Source organism: Psammomys obesus, unplaced genomic scaffold (genome assembly GCF_907164565.1).
Source record: "Psammomys obesus unplaced genomic scaffold, mPsaObe1.curated_primary_1811, whole genome shotgun sequence".
In the NCBI taxonomy this organism is placed as follows: domain Eukaryota; kingdom Metazoa; phylum Chordata; class Mammalia; order Rodentia; family Muridae; genus Psammomys; species Psammomys obesus.
The window spans coordinates 5,615,452-5,631,705 of NW_026596430.1; the positions used below are offsets into that span (position 1 = coordinate 5,615,452).

General features: G+C 44.4%; 1 protein-coding gene across 1 annotated transcript; it reads right to left on the reverse strand.

Annotated features, from left to right (window-relative positions):
• Window positions 1–4,207: 4,207 nt before the first annotated feature.
• On the reverse strand, window positions 4,208–12,637 carry Sftpd (surfactant protein D). The gene is made up of 7 exons (XM_055597823.1): window positions 12,442–12,637; window positions 9,239–9,355; window positions 8,898–9,014; window positions 8,464–8,571; window positions 7,876–7,992; window positions 6,778–6,861; window positions 4,208–4,850 (listed from the first exon to the last, which is right to left on the reverse strand). The coding sequence occupies exons 1-7, from the start codon at window positions 12,635–12,637 to the stop codon at window positions 4,474–4,476; spliced, it is 1,116 nt and encodes a 371-aa protein (XP_055453798.1). The 3' UTR covers window positions 4,208–4,473.
• Between the last annotated feature and the right edge of the window lie 3,617 nt (window positions 12,638–16,254).

Here is a 16,254-nt window from a genome sequence, read left to right on the forward strand (position 1 = left end):
CCTGCTTTCATCTCCTTCCTGCTCTGACCCATGACCCATCAATCGCTCTGATCACAGAAGATCTGCTTTCCTGAAGTTGCCTCCTCACATTTCAGCCCTGGCCTAATTCCCAGCACTCATAACTTAAAGTGTTAAGGAAAATAAATAGGCAAAAGAACAAGCAGTGAGGTCACTGTACTCTTACTTCAGATCAAAGCAACTGCAGACATCTCAAAAACATTTTATTCAGCCCTTTCAAGCAGGGATTAAGGATCTTTTTCACTTGACTCCCTTGATCATTCATTCCATTTGCTCTTCTTACTCAACAAATATAGAAGGGGCCACTTTGCTTAGGCAGGTCCCCCTGTGACACAAATGTGGCTCAGCCAATCAGCGTGACAGAGCCTATGGCATCCTAAGTAAATGTAAATCAAATACGTTAATATTGGAAAATGTCCACATATGGACCCCCCTTCTCACTCATAATCCAAGTGAATCCAGCTGATCCTCAAGGTGGTGCTTTTCCATGCAATTGTTTAAGGTTCTAGAATGTTTGAATGTACAGCTTAGTCTCCACCAATCCTTCCACAATCACCGTGGCCACAAGAGAGAGGGCATGCTGGAAATGGCCACAGAGCCCGTTCTGACCAGCTGGAAGTAACATATGCCAGAAATTCATGCCTGTCTCATAAGGGCTTCACTGAAACATCAGAGAAACCCAGGAAATCTGCTGTGAGAATCCATGCAAAAGCCTCACAGTAACAGATGAGGCCATGTGCCAGTGAAACGTCCTGTTCTCTAAACAGCTTGGTAATAGCACAAGATGATGGCTCCCGTGTGGTCCTGGCTAAGAGCTCTTAGACCACCCCTTCATTCTAAATCTGCTGTCAAGCATCTCTATTGTCTACTGCTGCAATTCAGCTCTAGAGATGACTTCTCAGCACCCTTAGGGATTCCGGAGCCAGAGAGCATAACTAGCTATTTCATCTTTGTTTCCAGCCCTGGATAAGTATTTGGTAACTCAATTAACATTTTCCCTTTAATAAAAAGGTTTTGTGAGGTAGGGATGTTTTGTTTTTCAAATACACCTTTGAGCTTGAATAAGGAGGATTTCCAGAGGGTAAGTGTGGTTGAGAATTGTCCAAACAAGTAATTCAGTTGTCAGTGGATTCATACAACTATGTCCTAAAAAGATTCAAAGCAAAATAGAATCCTAGAAAAGAAAACATCAGAAGGCTCCTCTCATGCTGTGCATTATGAGATGTGGGCTGCTTTGGTGACAGGAGGATTGAGAATCAGGAGTAGTCTTGAGAATATACATTTAACTAGCTGGGCATGGAGGTGCACACTGATGATTGCAGACTCTGCAAGTTGAGGGCAGGAGAATGCAGAGTTTGAGGCCAGCCTGAGCTGCATAGAGAGACATTCTTTCAAAATAAAAATGGAAAAGAAGGAAAAGAGAACAAAAAAACAAACATCTTAAAATAAAATAAAAATAACATTAAACTGAACAGGTCTTTCTAATGCCTCTCTGTGGAAGACCCCATTGAAGACATGTATGTATGGATATCAACAGCTTTCTTGACTCAAGTGGCAGTGGGCAGCTTGTTATATCTCCTAAGACTTTATGTGTCACATAATCCCGCCTTCATCTCTCGATTATACTAGTTTAAAAGGGATGTGGGCTAATATGGCTGAGGGTAAGATGAACAGTGTAAAACCCATGCTGGTCTTCACAGGTGTATCAAGCAGGGGGTACCTAAAGGCTCTAAAACTTAAAATTTCATCTTCTGAAATATTTTCTTCAGTATTCTTCTTAATCAGGCTGTGTCTACAGAGCTCAAATAATCCTCTTGATATGTTCTCTGTGTTCTGAGCAAACCAAGTCTTCATGGCCTGTGGTCCTGACATTTAAAGGTTCCCCTGAAAAGGGTGGAGTCTCACCATCTCAGAACTTCCACATGATAAGAGATTGTTCATAACGTTTCATTGTTCTTTCCTTCCTGTTGTTAAAAAACAGGCCGGGGAAAGCTAGAGAGATGGCTCAGTGGTAAGAGCATGGCTGCTCTACCTGAGGACCTGGGTTCAATTCGCAGCACCCACAGCCATTTTGTAACTCTAGTTCTAGGAAATATGACACCCTCTCTGGCTTTTTCTGGAACCAGGCACGTATGTGATGCAGAGATATACACAACGACAAAACAATCATATACATGAAAAATAAAATACACTTACAACAAGAACAAGACAAGGCATTGTTATTTGGCTAGGTAACGGTTCCTTTGAGAGGATCTCCAAAGACTGTTGTAACACTATGAGAATCTCAGTGGCAATACTGTGCTGTGTGGTCTTATTCCTCAAAACCTAGCTGCTAGGATGAGGGTGGGCATCTGAGACAAGCAGACTTATACCCACAGGAATCTTGGGCTGGTAGCAGGGGAGTACGTCTTACCTCTATGCTCTGTGTTTGTCATTTCCTGTCCTTAGAGCAGTGGCTGTCCACCTTCCTAATGTTGTGACCCTTACACAGTTCCTCATGTGGTGGTGACGCCAAAACATAAAATTATTTTGTAGCTACTTCATAATTGCAATTTTGCTACTTTTAGGAATTATAACATAAGTATCTGATAGGCAACCTGTAAAAGGGTCGGACCCCACAGATTGAGAACCCCTGCTCTAGAGGCAGGAAGTAGGAGGGTGTAAGCAAGAGATACATGGGTGCATGAAGGGTCCAGGGATACAGCCTGACCCTGCCTGTCCCCAGTACTTCGTAAGCACACGTTGGGCCATCTATTTATAGGAAATGTTCCTCTTTGGCTTTAAACAAGAACTGGTTGCTTCCTGCTCCTTACTGTAAAAGGAACCTCTTTAAACTTAGGTGTGGCCTCTGAACCAAGAGTTATTTGTTCTTTATTGTGTAACTGACTTGTTTTTCAGAAAGTGCCAGGAATTTTTTTTCCCAGTAACAAGGAAAAAAAAAAAATCCCAGTTGGTCATTAGCTTCATATTGTCTGAAAGTCTGGGGCTTGTCTCATAATATACATGAGGGACTTCGAAGAGGGATTCAGCTTAGGTGGGGAGGATTATACAGAATGGGCAATTCCCTCTGGTCTCTGGAACAGGAGACTGAGGGTCCTGCCTAGAAAATGGGGCATTTATGTGTGTGTATGTGTGTGTGTGTGTGTGTGTGTTTTTAATGGGCCTGTGGTCCACCCAGGTGTCCTTCCCATTTCTTGAATACAGGTACAATTAAAATTTGGACGAATGCATCAAAATAAACCAAACACTCAGAATTGTTAGCTTTGAGGTCAGGAAAAACTTGTCTGTGACCCACAAATGCTACCATACCAAGTCATCCTTGCATGAGTCCTCTCCTTCTCTGGGCCTCACTTTCTACATTTGAAAGATAAGAAGGATGGGGCTGGAGAGATGGCTCACCAGGTAAGAGCGCTTGTTGCTTTGTGCAGACCTGGGTTTGATTCTCAGTACCCATACAGTGGCTCACAATCATCCATAATGCCAGTTCCAGAGAGTCAACAGGCATGCGTGTGGTATGCATACCTATATGCCAGCAAAACATTTATACATAAGAATTAAAAAGATAAAAACTTAAAAGAGATAAGGAGTATTACCTAGGCCATCCTTGAAGCAAGAGGGATGGAATGTTCAAAACTGTCTGGCAATAGAAGGCTTAGGTGAATATGAGCATGGCCAGCTGCTCTTCTCCTACCTCCCTGAGATTACAGATGAGTTTAGAATGGTGCAGAGGTCTTTCTCAGCCCCACCGAAGGACTTTTGAGTAACATTTTCCTAGGTGTTGCCATGACATCAAATAGGGAAACAGTGATTTTGTGCCACGTCACTCTGCTGGGCTTTGAGGCCACCAGAGGTTCTATCCTGCCATTTTTTAGTTTGGGGACATCAAAAAGAAGTCCTGACCAGAAATGACCTGCAGATGGAATATGAAGCCAGGAGCCAGGATGATCTCACCTGGAGTGAGTGAGGACTGAGTTAGGGCCTGTGCGTGCCCAAGAGGTGATGAAGGAAAACAGCAGACATGTAAGAAAATGCCATCAGGAGCCGCCAAGACACCAGAAGCCCCAGGCAATAGTGGAGAAAAGCCCAGAGGAGAAAGTTTTAGAAAGATGTCATCAGCCAGGCCAAACACAGCTGAGAGTTTGAGAAGCAGCAGGGCCAAGAAGAAGGCATCGTATTCTTCGACAGGTCATAGAGACGGACAATTTTATTCCCTAAAAGCGGTAAGACACAACCTCTTTTTTCCCCTGAGAGCTTTTCAGCATGTGAAGGCAGCCATGCAGGACACTCTAAGAGATGTGTTGGGTGGTAGCCCTGCATTTTGGCTGCTTTCTGCAGAGAACCCAAGCTAGACATGTAGTCATTTTTTATTAGGATGTTGGCAGCACAGGGGTCTCAGCCACACCACACTCGCTAAGCTGCTGGCCAAGTACTGTCCTATCTGCTACCTCTAGTGGCTCAGAACTCACAGACGACAAGGCGTCGCTCTCCACAAACCTTGTCATTCCATTGGCCGTTGGTGAAGATCTCCACGCAGTTTTCAGCTCCACCATTGTTGTTGGGCTCCCCTGGGGCCCAGTTAGAATAGACCAGGGGCTCTCCTGTGGGGTAAGTGAACTTGCCCTCAGTGTCCACATCTGTCATGCTCAGGAAAGCAGCTTTGTTGTGTGCTGTGATAAGCTGCTGTATGGCAGCGTTCTCAACAGCAGAACGAGGGGAGGCCAGCTGCCCCCCAGCCTGCTTGCACATCTCCTGGGCATCCTCAAAAGGCTTTTCAGAGTTGGCTGTCCTGAAGATCTTGTCTCCAACACTTTGGCCATCAGGGAAGAGTGTGGCTGAAAGAGGAGGGAAGGAGGACTGAAGTTGTGGCAGTCCCTACCTAAAGTTCTGGGCCAGTCAAAAATTTGAGTTGGAGCAGGAACCTCCTCTCAACTTTCTTTTTTTTTTTTTTTTTTTTTTTTTTTTTTTTTTTTGACAGATTTTTTTTTGTGTAGCCTTGGTTGATCTGGTCTCGCTCAGTAGAAGTAGCTGGCCTCCAACTCACAGAGATATGTCTGCCTCCCTAAGTGCTGAATTTACAGGCTTGGGCCACCATGCCGGGCTCATCCCAAACTTCTGATGAAGGGTATTAGAGAACCAGAGATGATGAAGAAAAGACTGTGGTCCTAGCACAACAGTGTACTCCCATAAAGCGGTCTCCCTATACACTAACAAAAGCACTTTAGCTCAAAGAAGTTAAATACAGTGTCCAAGTTGCTATGATTGTGGGACATCTCACTCAGTCTGACACCAGAGCTCAGACATAGGCTGAGGAGACAGCTCAGTGGACAAAGTGCAAGTATGAGGAGCTGAGTCTGGACCCACCATGTTCATATAAAAGCTGGACATGGGGTTACAGAAACAGGGGTATAGAAACAGGTGGATCCTAGGGTAGAATGAAAGGCCTCATTGACCAGCTAATCTCACTAAATCAGTAATTTACAGGTTAGTGAGAGTTCCTGTCTCCAAAAAGACAAGGTGGAGAGCTAGTGAGATGGCTCAGAGGTAAAGGTGTTTGCTTCTTGCTATACAGCCTGGTGACCTGAGTTCAATCCCTGGAACCTACATAAAGGTGGAAGGAGAGAATTGACTCCATACAGTTGTCCTCTGACTTCCACATGAGTACCTTGGTACACTGCTCATGTACGCGCGTACACACACACACACACACACACACACACACACAGCTGTCCCCCAAAGGAAACTGACTTTTATTGTTTAGCCCATATGTCAGTTACTATGTAGAACTGATCAACTTTTTCTACAAAATTACATTTGGGAGTACAGAAGACACAGTGCAGTGAGCCCACAGTCATGCTGGTGGTAGTAACACAGGCTTTCAGCCAGTGTCTGCAGTATGTGCTGGGGTTAAGGCACAGGCAAGAAAAGAATGGAGCATCTGAAAGTTGGGTCAATGGCCAGGTTGTCCTTAGTCTCCTAGGCCTAGAAATGCTGGAGAGAGGGATGAAGTATGTCTGAGAGGTGCATATATTCAGGGAAATTGGGGTGGGGTTGATGATGAACCCCAAAAAGGAATCACAGCAGCTATTATGACCCTAGTGATGACTATCTGAGAAGACAAGATAGAGTCACTCCCTTTCCACTTCCTTGCCTCTGAAGGGATGGGTCGCATCACAGAGCATCATCTTCATAGCATGTCATACATCTTTCAGTCAATGTGCCCCCACCTCTGTGGCTTTTGCACCCATGCAGGGTAGTCTGCAAAAGGTACTAGACCCTTAGGGCTCTGGAGAGGGTTGCGCTTCGGTCCTACACTGTGAGGCTGGTGAGAGTCCAAGCTGGGCCCTGATCCACTGTTCTTTCCTCTGAGTATCTTGGGGAAGATTCTGAATGGGGTCAGGATGGTACCAAGAGCAGCCCTGAACAGGGCAGTGCAAGACTCATATGCTGTCACAGAGTTGTTCCTGGGTAGGCTTTTTTGTGCTACATGAATATGCCCACTCATTTATCCAAAGCGCATAGAAGAACCCAATATCCATCTTATGTGTTTTTAAGTCTGTGTGTATGCCTATAATACATGTGCTCATGTATGTTGATAAATGCTCAATGTGTTACTCCAGTCCCAGTCCAAGCCTAGAATTAGTTCCTGCTCATTCCCATCCCAGACCTACAGCAAAGCTCAGCCAAATGAGTAGCCCTAGCTCAACTACAAGGTTCAGAATCCACAACAGTGACAGATTTTGTTTGGATCCAGGAACTCACCTTTCTTATAGTGAGAGAAAGCAGCCTCTAGATGCTGTAGCTGTCCCTTTACAGCCTCCAACTGCTGCTTCAGAGCAGCGGTGTCTTCACAGGAGGGAAAGAAGAGAAATGACCATGTGAAGATTATGCTGCAAACCTAAGAACAATTTAGACTGATCCCCAGAAAAAGGTAAGGGTCAAGGCGGGGAGCTTGCTAACTCCCATCAAGCTCTGCATTTGTAGGCATTGATGGTCTCTGCTGTGAATGGTTTTCTTTCTTTTTTCAAAAAATTATTGTGTGTATGTACATGTATGTTACATGTGTATACACACATAGCCCAGCAATTATTTGGGCATCTTCCACCATTACCTTCCACTGTAGATAATGAGGTTGAATCTGTCACTTGAACCCAGAGCTTGCTGATTTTACTAGTCCAGCTAGCTGGTTTGCTCCAGGGATAGCATCTCTGCCACTGCAGAGCTAGGGTTACTGGCAGGCTGCCATGCCTACCCACCATTTGGGGATCTGAACTCTTGAGCTCATGTCTGTATGGCAAGCACTTCACACACTGATCCATCTCCCCAGTCTACTTGTTTGTTTGTTTTCAAGACGGGATCTAATGTAGCCCAGGCTGGCATCCAACTCAGTGATCCTCCTGCATCAGCATCCCCAGTACTAGGATTACAAGTATGATCCATGATACTGAGCTTCTGTGCAGAAATTTCTTATGTCCCTAAACAAGCCCCTAAACCTCAACTAAGCCTGAACCAGATGGCAGAGCAAAACAGATGACATTCTGACTCAAGATTTAGGAAATATAATGACATCCCAACATTCTTAGGGAAAGAATAGAAATACACATTCCTTATATAATTCTCACCAACTGGGTTGTTAGATACTCAAAGCTAGCCTATAAACCAGGAAATCAGCTGTTATCACCTATTCTCTCATGGTCAGATGAAGAAATTCCCTGGGTTTGCCTTCCCACATGACTTAGATAGACAGCTAAGCAAGAGACTAATGGGCCCTCCTGCCTATCAGGTGACCCCAAGTTCTGCCTGTACTCATGAGGTGCTACATCCCAGTGGGGGTCCCAGCACCTGTGGCTTCTGTCTTACCTGGAAGCCCGCTTTCACCTTTGGCTCCTCTGTCTCCAGGAGCCCCTCTGTCCCCCTTGAGCCCTGGTGGCCCCCTGGAACCTGGAGCTCCCTGTGGCCCCATGGCTCCAGTAGGCCCTGGAATTAAAAACAAATAAAATAAAACAAACAAAACCCCACAAAACCCCACAAAACAAAACAAAACAAAACAACAACAATAACAAAGCTGGCTAAGCCAAGTGTCCATTTTTCAGCATGTTCACCTTACTGTACAAAGTCTATCCTTCTCCCAGCTATGTGCCTTTGTCACATGCAGACTCTTCCCAGAACCCAGACTCATGCCCACTCTGTGCGTGGCTGTCCTTATCATCTGCCAACCAGCTTTGTCTGTGTACAATTTCCCTGCAAAACAACTCACTGTGGCTTAAAATATCCCTCTCCTTACATATGAGCAGGCTCAGGAACCCCACATCTGCCTTCCTTGGAAGCAGAGTGCCTCCACAGCCCAGTTTTGACTTAATGGATGAGATGAAGAAGTGAAGCAGGCCTTGGCAGCTCAAAGGGGGAACAACAGAACTCCAACCAGCTCTATGTCTATTCCTCACTCACCTGCTGCCCCAGAAATCCCAGAGGCACCAGGGGCACCTCTTTCTCCCTTGGGGCCTATGGAGCCTTTTGTTCCTGCAGATCCCGGCATACCCGGAGCACCTACTTCTCCTGGGGAAGGAACAAACAGGTAGAAATGCTGCTAAGAGTGTGTTCAGTGTACAACATTTCCTCAGCAGTAGGCCTTTTCACACAGAACTACAGGGTTGGTTAGAGAGTTGAGAACACTGTTCTTGCTGCCTCGGTTTCCTCTGTGGAGAGTAATGGAAAAATACTGTCATCATGGAGAGATGTGAGCGAGGTGTGCATGCCAAGGTTCTCACAGTGTTAATACTCTGGATTCACCGTGTCAGTTTGACCAGGCCTCAGATCACACCAATAGCCTCCATTGTCATTTCTCTTTTCTTCCTCCCAGAACAATCATACCCCTTGCTTACCTTTGGGCCCAACCTCTCCTTTGGGACCTGGTTTGCCTTGAGGTCCTGTGTTCCCCTGCTTCCCAGAGGGTCCTTCTTTTCCAGCTGGACCAGGCAAACCTGGGAGTCCGGGAGGTCCTGGCAAAAAAGGATTAGCCCAGTCAGTGGCACGGAACTCCTTTGGCAGTAGGAGATTATCAGATGCATGTCAGAGAAGAGGTCAAAGAGACAAGACCCAGAACCTCCTTCTGAACTTCCTCAGTCCCTCTTCCTGGGACAGGCTCTGTGCCTACCACCTACACATCCTCATGACAGAAGCAGCAGCTGGAGTTACCATCTGAATCCCATGACCTATTGCTCACCACCTGGTCCAGAGTCTCCCTTTGGTCCAGGTTCTCCAGCAGAGCCATTCTCCCCTTTGGGCCCAACTGGACCTGCAGGGCCAGGCATCCCTGCAATCCCTGCAGGTCCTGGCAATCCTATAGAAACAAAAGAAATGGACCCAAAGTCAGTTATAGGCTCAGGAAGGACTGCTGTCTATAGGATGAAGTCCTTGACATTCCTTCAAAGTTCTACTGTGCATGGACAGCCTACATTCACACACCGTGGTCCTATGGTGACACACTTAATAAAAATTAGGTCCCCACTTATAGGAAATAGATATCCTTGGCTTGGAGGTGAATTCAAGCCACGAACCTCACAATCTTCCATGCAGATCTTTATCACTGTGCCCAAGGCCACTGTGTCAGCAGAAGGCAATCTGTCAGCTTTGATTGATCAATGACCACAGAGCAAGTATGTAGATGTTTGTATACATGTATGTAAGCCTGTGTGAGTGAGTGTATGAGGAGTTTGTATCAGGACAGCCAACTTTTTTTTTTAAACATTTTTCAAACATTGTACCAGATAGATCCTAACTTGTTTATTGTTATTTATCTAATTGATCATTGTTTATGAAGAGCTCCAAGCACAAAAGGAATAAAAGCTTAAAAATAAGACTGTAAAAAACTAAAAAACACAGAATGCAGCAAGGGAAATAACCAACAGAGTGAAGAGACAACCTACTGAATGGGAGAAGACACTTGTGAAACATTCACCAGACATGACAGAAGGGTTTGTTGTCACCTAGAATATGTAAGGAATTAAAAAACCAACAAAAAACAGAAAATGACCTAATTTTAAAGTGTGAAGATTATATGAACAGACTGATAATCTGTTCAGGAGAAGAAATAAAAGGCCAGAAAGTAAATGAAAAAATGTTATTGTAAGTAGTCATCAAGGATATATAAATCAAAACCACAATGAAATTCCATTTTGTACTAGTTAGAATGGCTTTTACAAAATAGAGCAAAGCAAGTCAGGTCTTTCAGTGCATGCCTTTAATCCCAGCACTCAGGAAGAAGAGCTCTGAGTTTGATGCTAGCCTGGTCTACACTGCATTGTGAGTTCTAGGCCAGTCAGGGTTACAGTGAGAACCTGTCTCAAAACCCCATATATGCATATATATGCACAGGAACCCCAAATACACACAGAAATAATAAATAGTGGTGAGGATGTAGATAAAAGGGAAGCTTTATATAGGAAAATGAGTTATTGAATTAGTATATTTGCTGTGAAAAATAGTGTTAGGATTCCTAAAAAACTAGAGGTATAATTACCACCCATATATCCTACTATGCCTGGGAATATATCCAGTTAAAATGCAATCAACAAGCCAGAGATAACTGTAAACTCACATTTATTGAAGCATCATTCACCATAGCTAAGGTATGCTGACAGCCTAGGTGCCTACCAGTAGACAAACGAGTAATGTGGTATAAATCCACAGATTATTTTAGAGAGAAGAGAAAACAGATAAAATTACATGTTTGAAAACCAGAGATGACAGGCCTTCCTAGGGCAAGAAGTGCAGTTGGGATGGAGTACCTGTAAATTTTCTGGAAGACTTTAGGCTTCTTATTGCTTCACAGGGATGAAGCATAGACAGTTAAATGGCTGGGCTACATCATCTATCTACTACTCACCCTGGCGGAGTAGACATTTCTTGACTCAGGTTGAGCATCTCCTACCCTAAGGTCTCACTACAGTGACCCTTAGATCCAATTCTAGATCACCTGCTCAAGGGTGTCTCCTCTTAAGCTTCAACTGCCTTTTTTAGCAAATTTTGGGGAGCAACAGGTATCAAAATCCATGACAGATGATCAAAAGTGACTAGAGAATGACTGGACTAGAGGAACAAAAAGAAAAGAAAGAAAAGAAAAGAAAAAGAAGAAGAAAGAAAAAAAAGAAAAGAAAAGCCATTCTGTGTCCCAATGTTTGCTTCCTTAACCCAAGGCCTAACCAAAGACCAGGAAATTCACAGTAATAAGGCCTGTTCCAGGACCACTGTGGGAAAGGAACACTCTACATTTAATACACAGATTTCACTGGGCTCAAGAGAGAGACGGAGATCACCAAGTACCATTCCTCTTGTGGCTGCCCCTGGATGAATCTAAAGCCCCGGCACATTCATACATGGGGCCACTTTGTGTCTTACCTGAGACATACCATCTCTTGTCCTTTATCCCATGTAGCCTAGAGACAATATTCTAAGTGGCTTCCTTTCAACCAAAATGCAAACTCGGGCAAGAAACAAAGTATTTGATCCCATCAAAGCTTCAGCTCAGAAGAATGTGTCCCACTATTTTTGTTGTTTATTAAGTTTCCCACTCTTGCCAACGAGACTCTGCAGGGTCAGTATTTTCAGGGTCAACACATTTGCTTAGTACTATGTCTGGCAAACCAGGAGAACACACCAAATCGCTCAACAGGAACATTGAACTTCACCCAGAAGACTCAATATAAAATAAAATCTTTGGCTCCATCATCTGTCAAAGATTATTTGGCAAATCCTATTCTTACTTGAAAATAGGCAAGTTGAGACTTTGTGTCCTTGAGGGTCACAGTCACAGAGAGACAGCTAACAGTACAATCTTTTAACGCAGAAGCCCTTCTTCTTTCAACTTTACCATCCCCCACTTTACCTGAGAAGAGACCTTGGTATGTTCCTTGTGGGTTTTGAAAGAATTAAATGGATTTCCAAGTGAATATCTGAGCATAGAGCTGTACAAAGAAACATGAATTCTAATCTTCATTTGTAATATCTTAGGCAGGTTTTGCCAGTAAAACCTGTTTGTAGGACTGTTTATAGGAGTCTGATTTTTCTCACCATGTGTGCAGTGGAGTTTAAATATTAAAACTAATTAACATTCCATATAGGCACCCTTTAATCAAAATGAACAATTGTTTACTGCTGGGACAGGGTTATATTGGTTGTTTATCCATTCTCTGAACAAGAAGAATCCAGGGATCCCAAGAGAGGAGTCAGGGCAGCTGGGTGATGGGAGAAAGCTCATGGTAGGTCAAAAACATGTGTTTGGCAGGTAGCATGGACACCATGGGGAAACTCATTCCTCTGGTAGGAAGCACACATCCAAGTTCATCATGGAGTATCTGAACATTCAGACTGGTTCACATTCCAATAACCCCCCTTTCCTCCAGGACAAGCCCTTGGTCCCAAGTCTACCTGGATCACCCTTCTCTCCCCGTGGACCCTCTCTCCCATCCCGTCCATCCCGTCCAGGCAGGCCGTTCTCTGTGGGACTACAAATGACTAGAGTGCAGGCGTTAGATATTGATCTCTGTGAGAGGGTCTTCATTTCTGCTCCCAGGCTCCCCAAGGGCTGTACCAGCAGGGCAAGCATGTAGAGGAGGTGCAGCATTGCCTGCAGGGATGAGAACGAGAAAAGAGGTGATGATGGTTCTAGGATGTGGATTAAGTAGTGGCTGCTGAGTCTGGAGATGAGAAATTTCCATTCCCATGTCCTCCTCTCTGATGAGGGCCCAGAGCAATAAGACCGTAAGACTCCAAAAGCAGTATATGGAGGTGGGCATATGATCCAGCCTTTGAGGGAGTGAGCTACCTGACTAGCACTCTGACAAGGTTGACAGTAGTTTCCATCTCTGGTGCCCTATGAAAACAGTGCCTGAGGACTGTCCTCATTCCTGGTCCTCCTTCTCTCTGTGTACTAGGGCAGCTGGATTAATTCAGTTGAGGCTAAGCCTATATCCTCTCTCTAGCTAAGGTATCAACACTGATACCTTATAACACTGGTCCATAATTGAACCTGGGTCTGAGTGCTTCTAGATTCCAGCACAAGCTCAGGTTGGAGTGTGGCTGCATGCTTGCCAGGCAAGTTGATATTTCTGGACCAAGCAACCAAATCCATGATGAAGGAAGGACCCAGAGGGAACACAGGTAAAGAGTTTCAGAGATATCAAGTTAGCAGCTAGAGAGACCCAGAGATAACTAGAAGGCTATTGAGATGCTTTGTTGGTGAAGAGGGAATTCCAGGTGGGCTTATTCAGATTGGAGGCTGGTTTGAGGAGGAACCTAGAGAAGACAGTTGTCAGAATATTCAGTCACTGTCTGAGAGGGACTTAGTCTGGCTGAGACCTGACTTCAGGGTACAAGAGTTTGGTCACTCCCTACACAGGGTATCTCAAGGTCTTAACTTATCATCATTTCCAACACTTTTCAATAGTGTTACAAGGCTGTCAACTCTGCATGCCTTCAACCATGGGATGCTGGGGTACATTCAAGATCTGACCTATAATAATGTCTTTCCTTCCAGGGAAGGAAAGAGCCAGTGGGTAGCACAGTGGTTGGGAACAAAGCCAAAGGGGCCCGTGTAGTTCACTCTAACTGAATAAGGTACATGTTTGCCAGGGCTTCCTGACCAGAGAGGTGCTTCTCCACCTGCTGGTGGTTCTGGGATAAAGCTTTCCTTTTCTTATTCACCATGTCCTCAGATCTCTTGGGACTTCCTAGAAATGCCTTAATGAGCTCACAGGCCACTTCCTTATTCTTGTTTTATCAGAGACTCTGTTATCAGTACTGAAGAGCAGGCCCAAGTCATAGCAAGGCCACTTCCTTGCCCTACAGCCTCCTTAACTTTAGGGCCCCATACCTCATTTCGGGGGAAGAGTCAAGACAAAAGGCTTTCTGATCTATCACCTGTTCACCTTAGGAAGGAGGCCTCAGAGAGCAGACCCTCAGGCTTTCAGAACCAGGACAGTCTGGGGTTAGCTAGAGGACCAAATGGAGTGTGCAAAAACCACAGCCCAGAGCTCAATGACACTCAGTCTGTGCTTTCAGAGAAAAAGTTCATTGAGAACAGTGCCTCTTCCTGATCTTGGCTGACAAACCAGAGACCATGTATATTATTTAATAGACTTTAGGCTAAGAGGGAACTTGGTTTGTCCTGTTGCTATGCCATTGGCACCAGCCTGAGTTTAAAACCTTAGCCCAGGGAAGTCTGGGCAGTTCTTCCTCTATCTTTTTTTTTTCCTTTCTTTCTTTATGAAATTGGGAACCAAGACAAAATTCCACTTGAATTCTCTATACTATGTGTGTAGGTCTGAGAAAACATCACATAGAATTCAGCCATACTACCCAAGCTCAGAAAGTACATCTTCCAATTGAGCCAAGGAAGGTGTCCTAGGGACAGAGGATCTTTTCCCTTTACTCTGTCCTCCACTTCCATTCCCTACAATCCCTGATCTTTGACTCTTGATTCCTGATCCAGAACGCAGAACCAGAACCACTTCCCCACTTTCTCAAAATCAGTGTGATAAACAGCCCATCTGGACAAAGAGATTCCACATAAGATAGGGAAGTGAAATGAGAAGCAGAGATACTCACAGATTGCTTCCTTGTAGGTCCCAGGAGCTCCAGGCAAATGTAGCTGCGTTTGTCAGGCACCTGCTATTTATGCCTTCCCTGTAAGTGGAGCCAATCAGCACTGGACTTCTGAAAAAAGTCACACACACACACACACACACACACACACACACACACACACAATTTTCTTTCTGTTGACTCACTCACTCTTACCCCACCTACACTCTGCAGCCCTGCTAACACTATGCACACCTGCTACCTTAGCAGTCCACAGTGGCTAATGATCTATATACCCTCTCTTGCAGCTCTAAGAATGAGGAAGCATCCCCAATGCCTGGGTGTTGGAGGCATCCAGGACTCAGAGGTCCAGATCCCATCATGTTGCACAATGGCCTACAATGACTGAAGACCAAGAAAATCCTCATATCTGCATGTCTCCAAAGGTAGGACCCACTGCTGTGTCCAGTTCTCTTTTCATCATAAAAACATTGCCCAGATATTGGGAAAGAGCTGGGAGCTGCTTGGCATAACCAGGAGGGGTGGGGCAGATAAGGAGGCTGCAAGGGCAGCAACCCACGGGGATTGTAGTACAGACAGCTGCAGCCTGGAAGTAGACACCATTTTGCATACTGCACTAGAATACAAAGAGCTCATCACTTATTCTTTAGGAAGTGAACTTACCTTAGCAGATGGTATCTTGGCCCTTGTTCTTTCATTTTCCTAATAAGCGTTTGACTTGTATGTTGCCCTAATCATTAAAGAGAAGCATGGAACTCCTGATACTCTGTGGTTACAGCCCTTTAAGTAGGTTCTTTGCAGGGTTTTTGAGAAGTAGTCCACTTTACCATTGCTATAATCTTTGTTTCTAGACCCTCATTACTTGAATTTTTTAAAAAATCTTCCTCCATTCCCATTCTCTCTCTCTCTCTCTCTCTCTCTCTCTCTCTCTGTGTGTGTGTGTGTGTGCGTATGCGCATGTGTGGGCACACATCTCAAGGTTAAGGTGGCTTTACCTCCTGATTCTAGATTTAGGGCAATATTTTTCTTTTGAAGCCAAATTTCATTTTGCTTAAAGATAATTTGGATATTTATTTCTTTAGGTAAAAATAAGAGATTACAACAAGAATAGCTGAAGGAGACACAACACACATACCCACAGAACCAGCAGGGCAGCCTGTACCATTTATTTCTAGCTCCAGCCTTTCTGGAAGGAAAGGGGAGTCAGTACATTTGACACTGAAGACAATGATGGCAATAACTATAGTTCTAAGGCTATCATTAGGATTTCTCTAAAGTGTCTGGTTGTAGAAATGAGTGGCTGTGGGAACCGACTAACTCAATCTCTGGCACAGTCGTTCAGAAAAGTTTTCTATGCTAAGTACTCACACTGTAAAAGCTAATATGCCTTTCTCCTCAGATTCACTGTTGAAAACTCTCAGACAAAGGTGTTTGCTTTCCGTTATCAGATGGTATCTTGATCTGGAATTTTATTATCTCTGTGAACCTGGTCAGAGGCGTCATCTTTCACTGATTACCTAATTTGTTTACTCCTACAATTTGTAGGCATATGTGTTATATAGCACATACACTTAGCTTATTTATTCCATCAGTAGAAACAATCTGTGGATGCACAACAATTCCATGCCAGAAAATTAA

Excerpts from the sequence above, each read along its gene's own strand:
- Sftpd (XM_055597823.1), bottom strand. The coding sequence starts at position 12,637 with ATGCTGCACCTCCTCTACATGCTTGCCCTGCTGGTACAGCCCTTGGGG. Across the intron at positions 8,572-8,897 it reads AGGAGAGGTTGGGCCCAAAG|GAGAAGTAGGTGCTCCGGGT; the intron begins GTAAGCAAGGGG and ends TTCCTTCCCCAG. Across the intron at positions 6,862-7,875 it reads AGGTGAAAGCGGGCTTCCAG|ACACCGCTGCTCTGAAGCAG; the intron begins GTAAGACAGAAG and ends CCTCCTGTGAAG.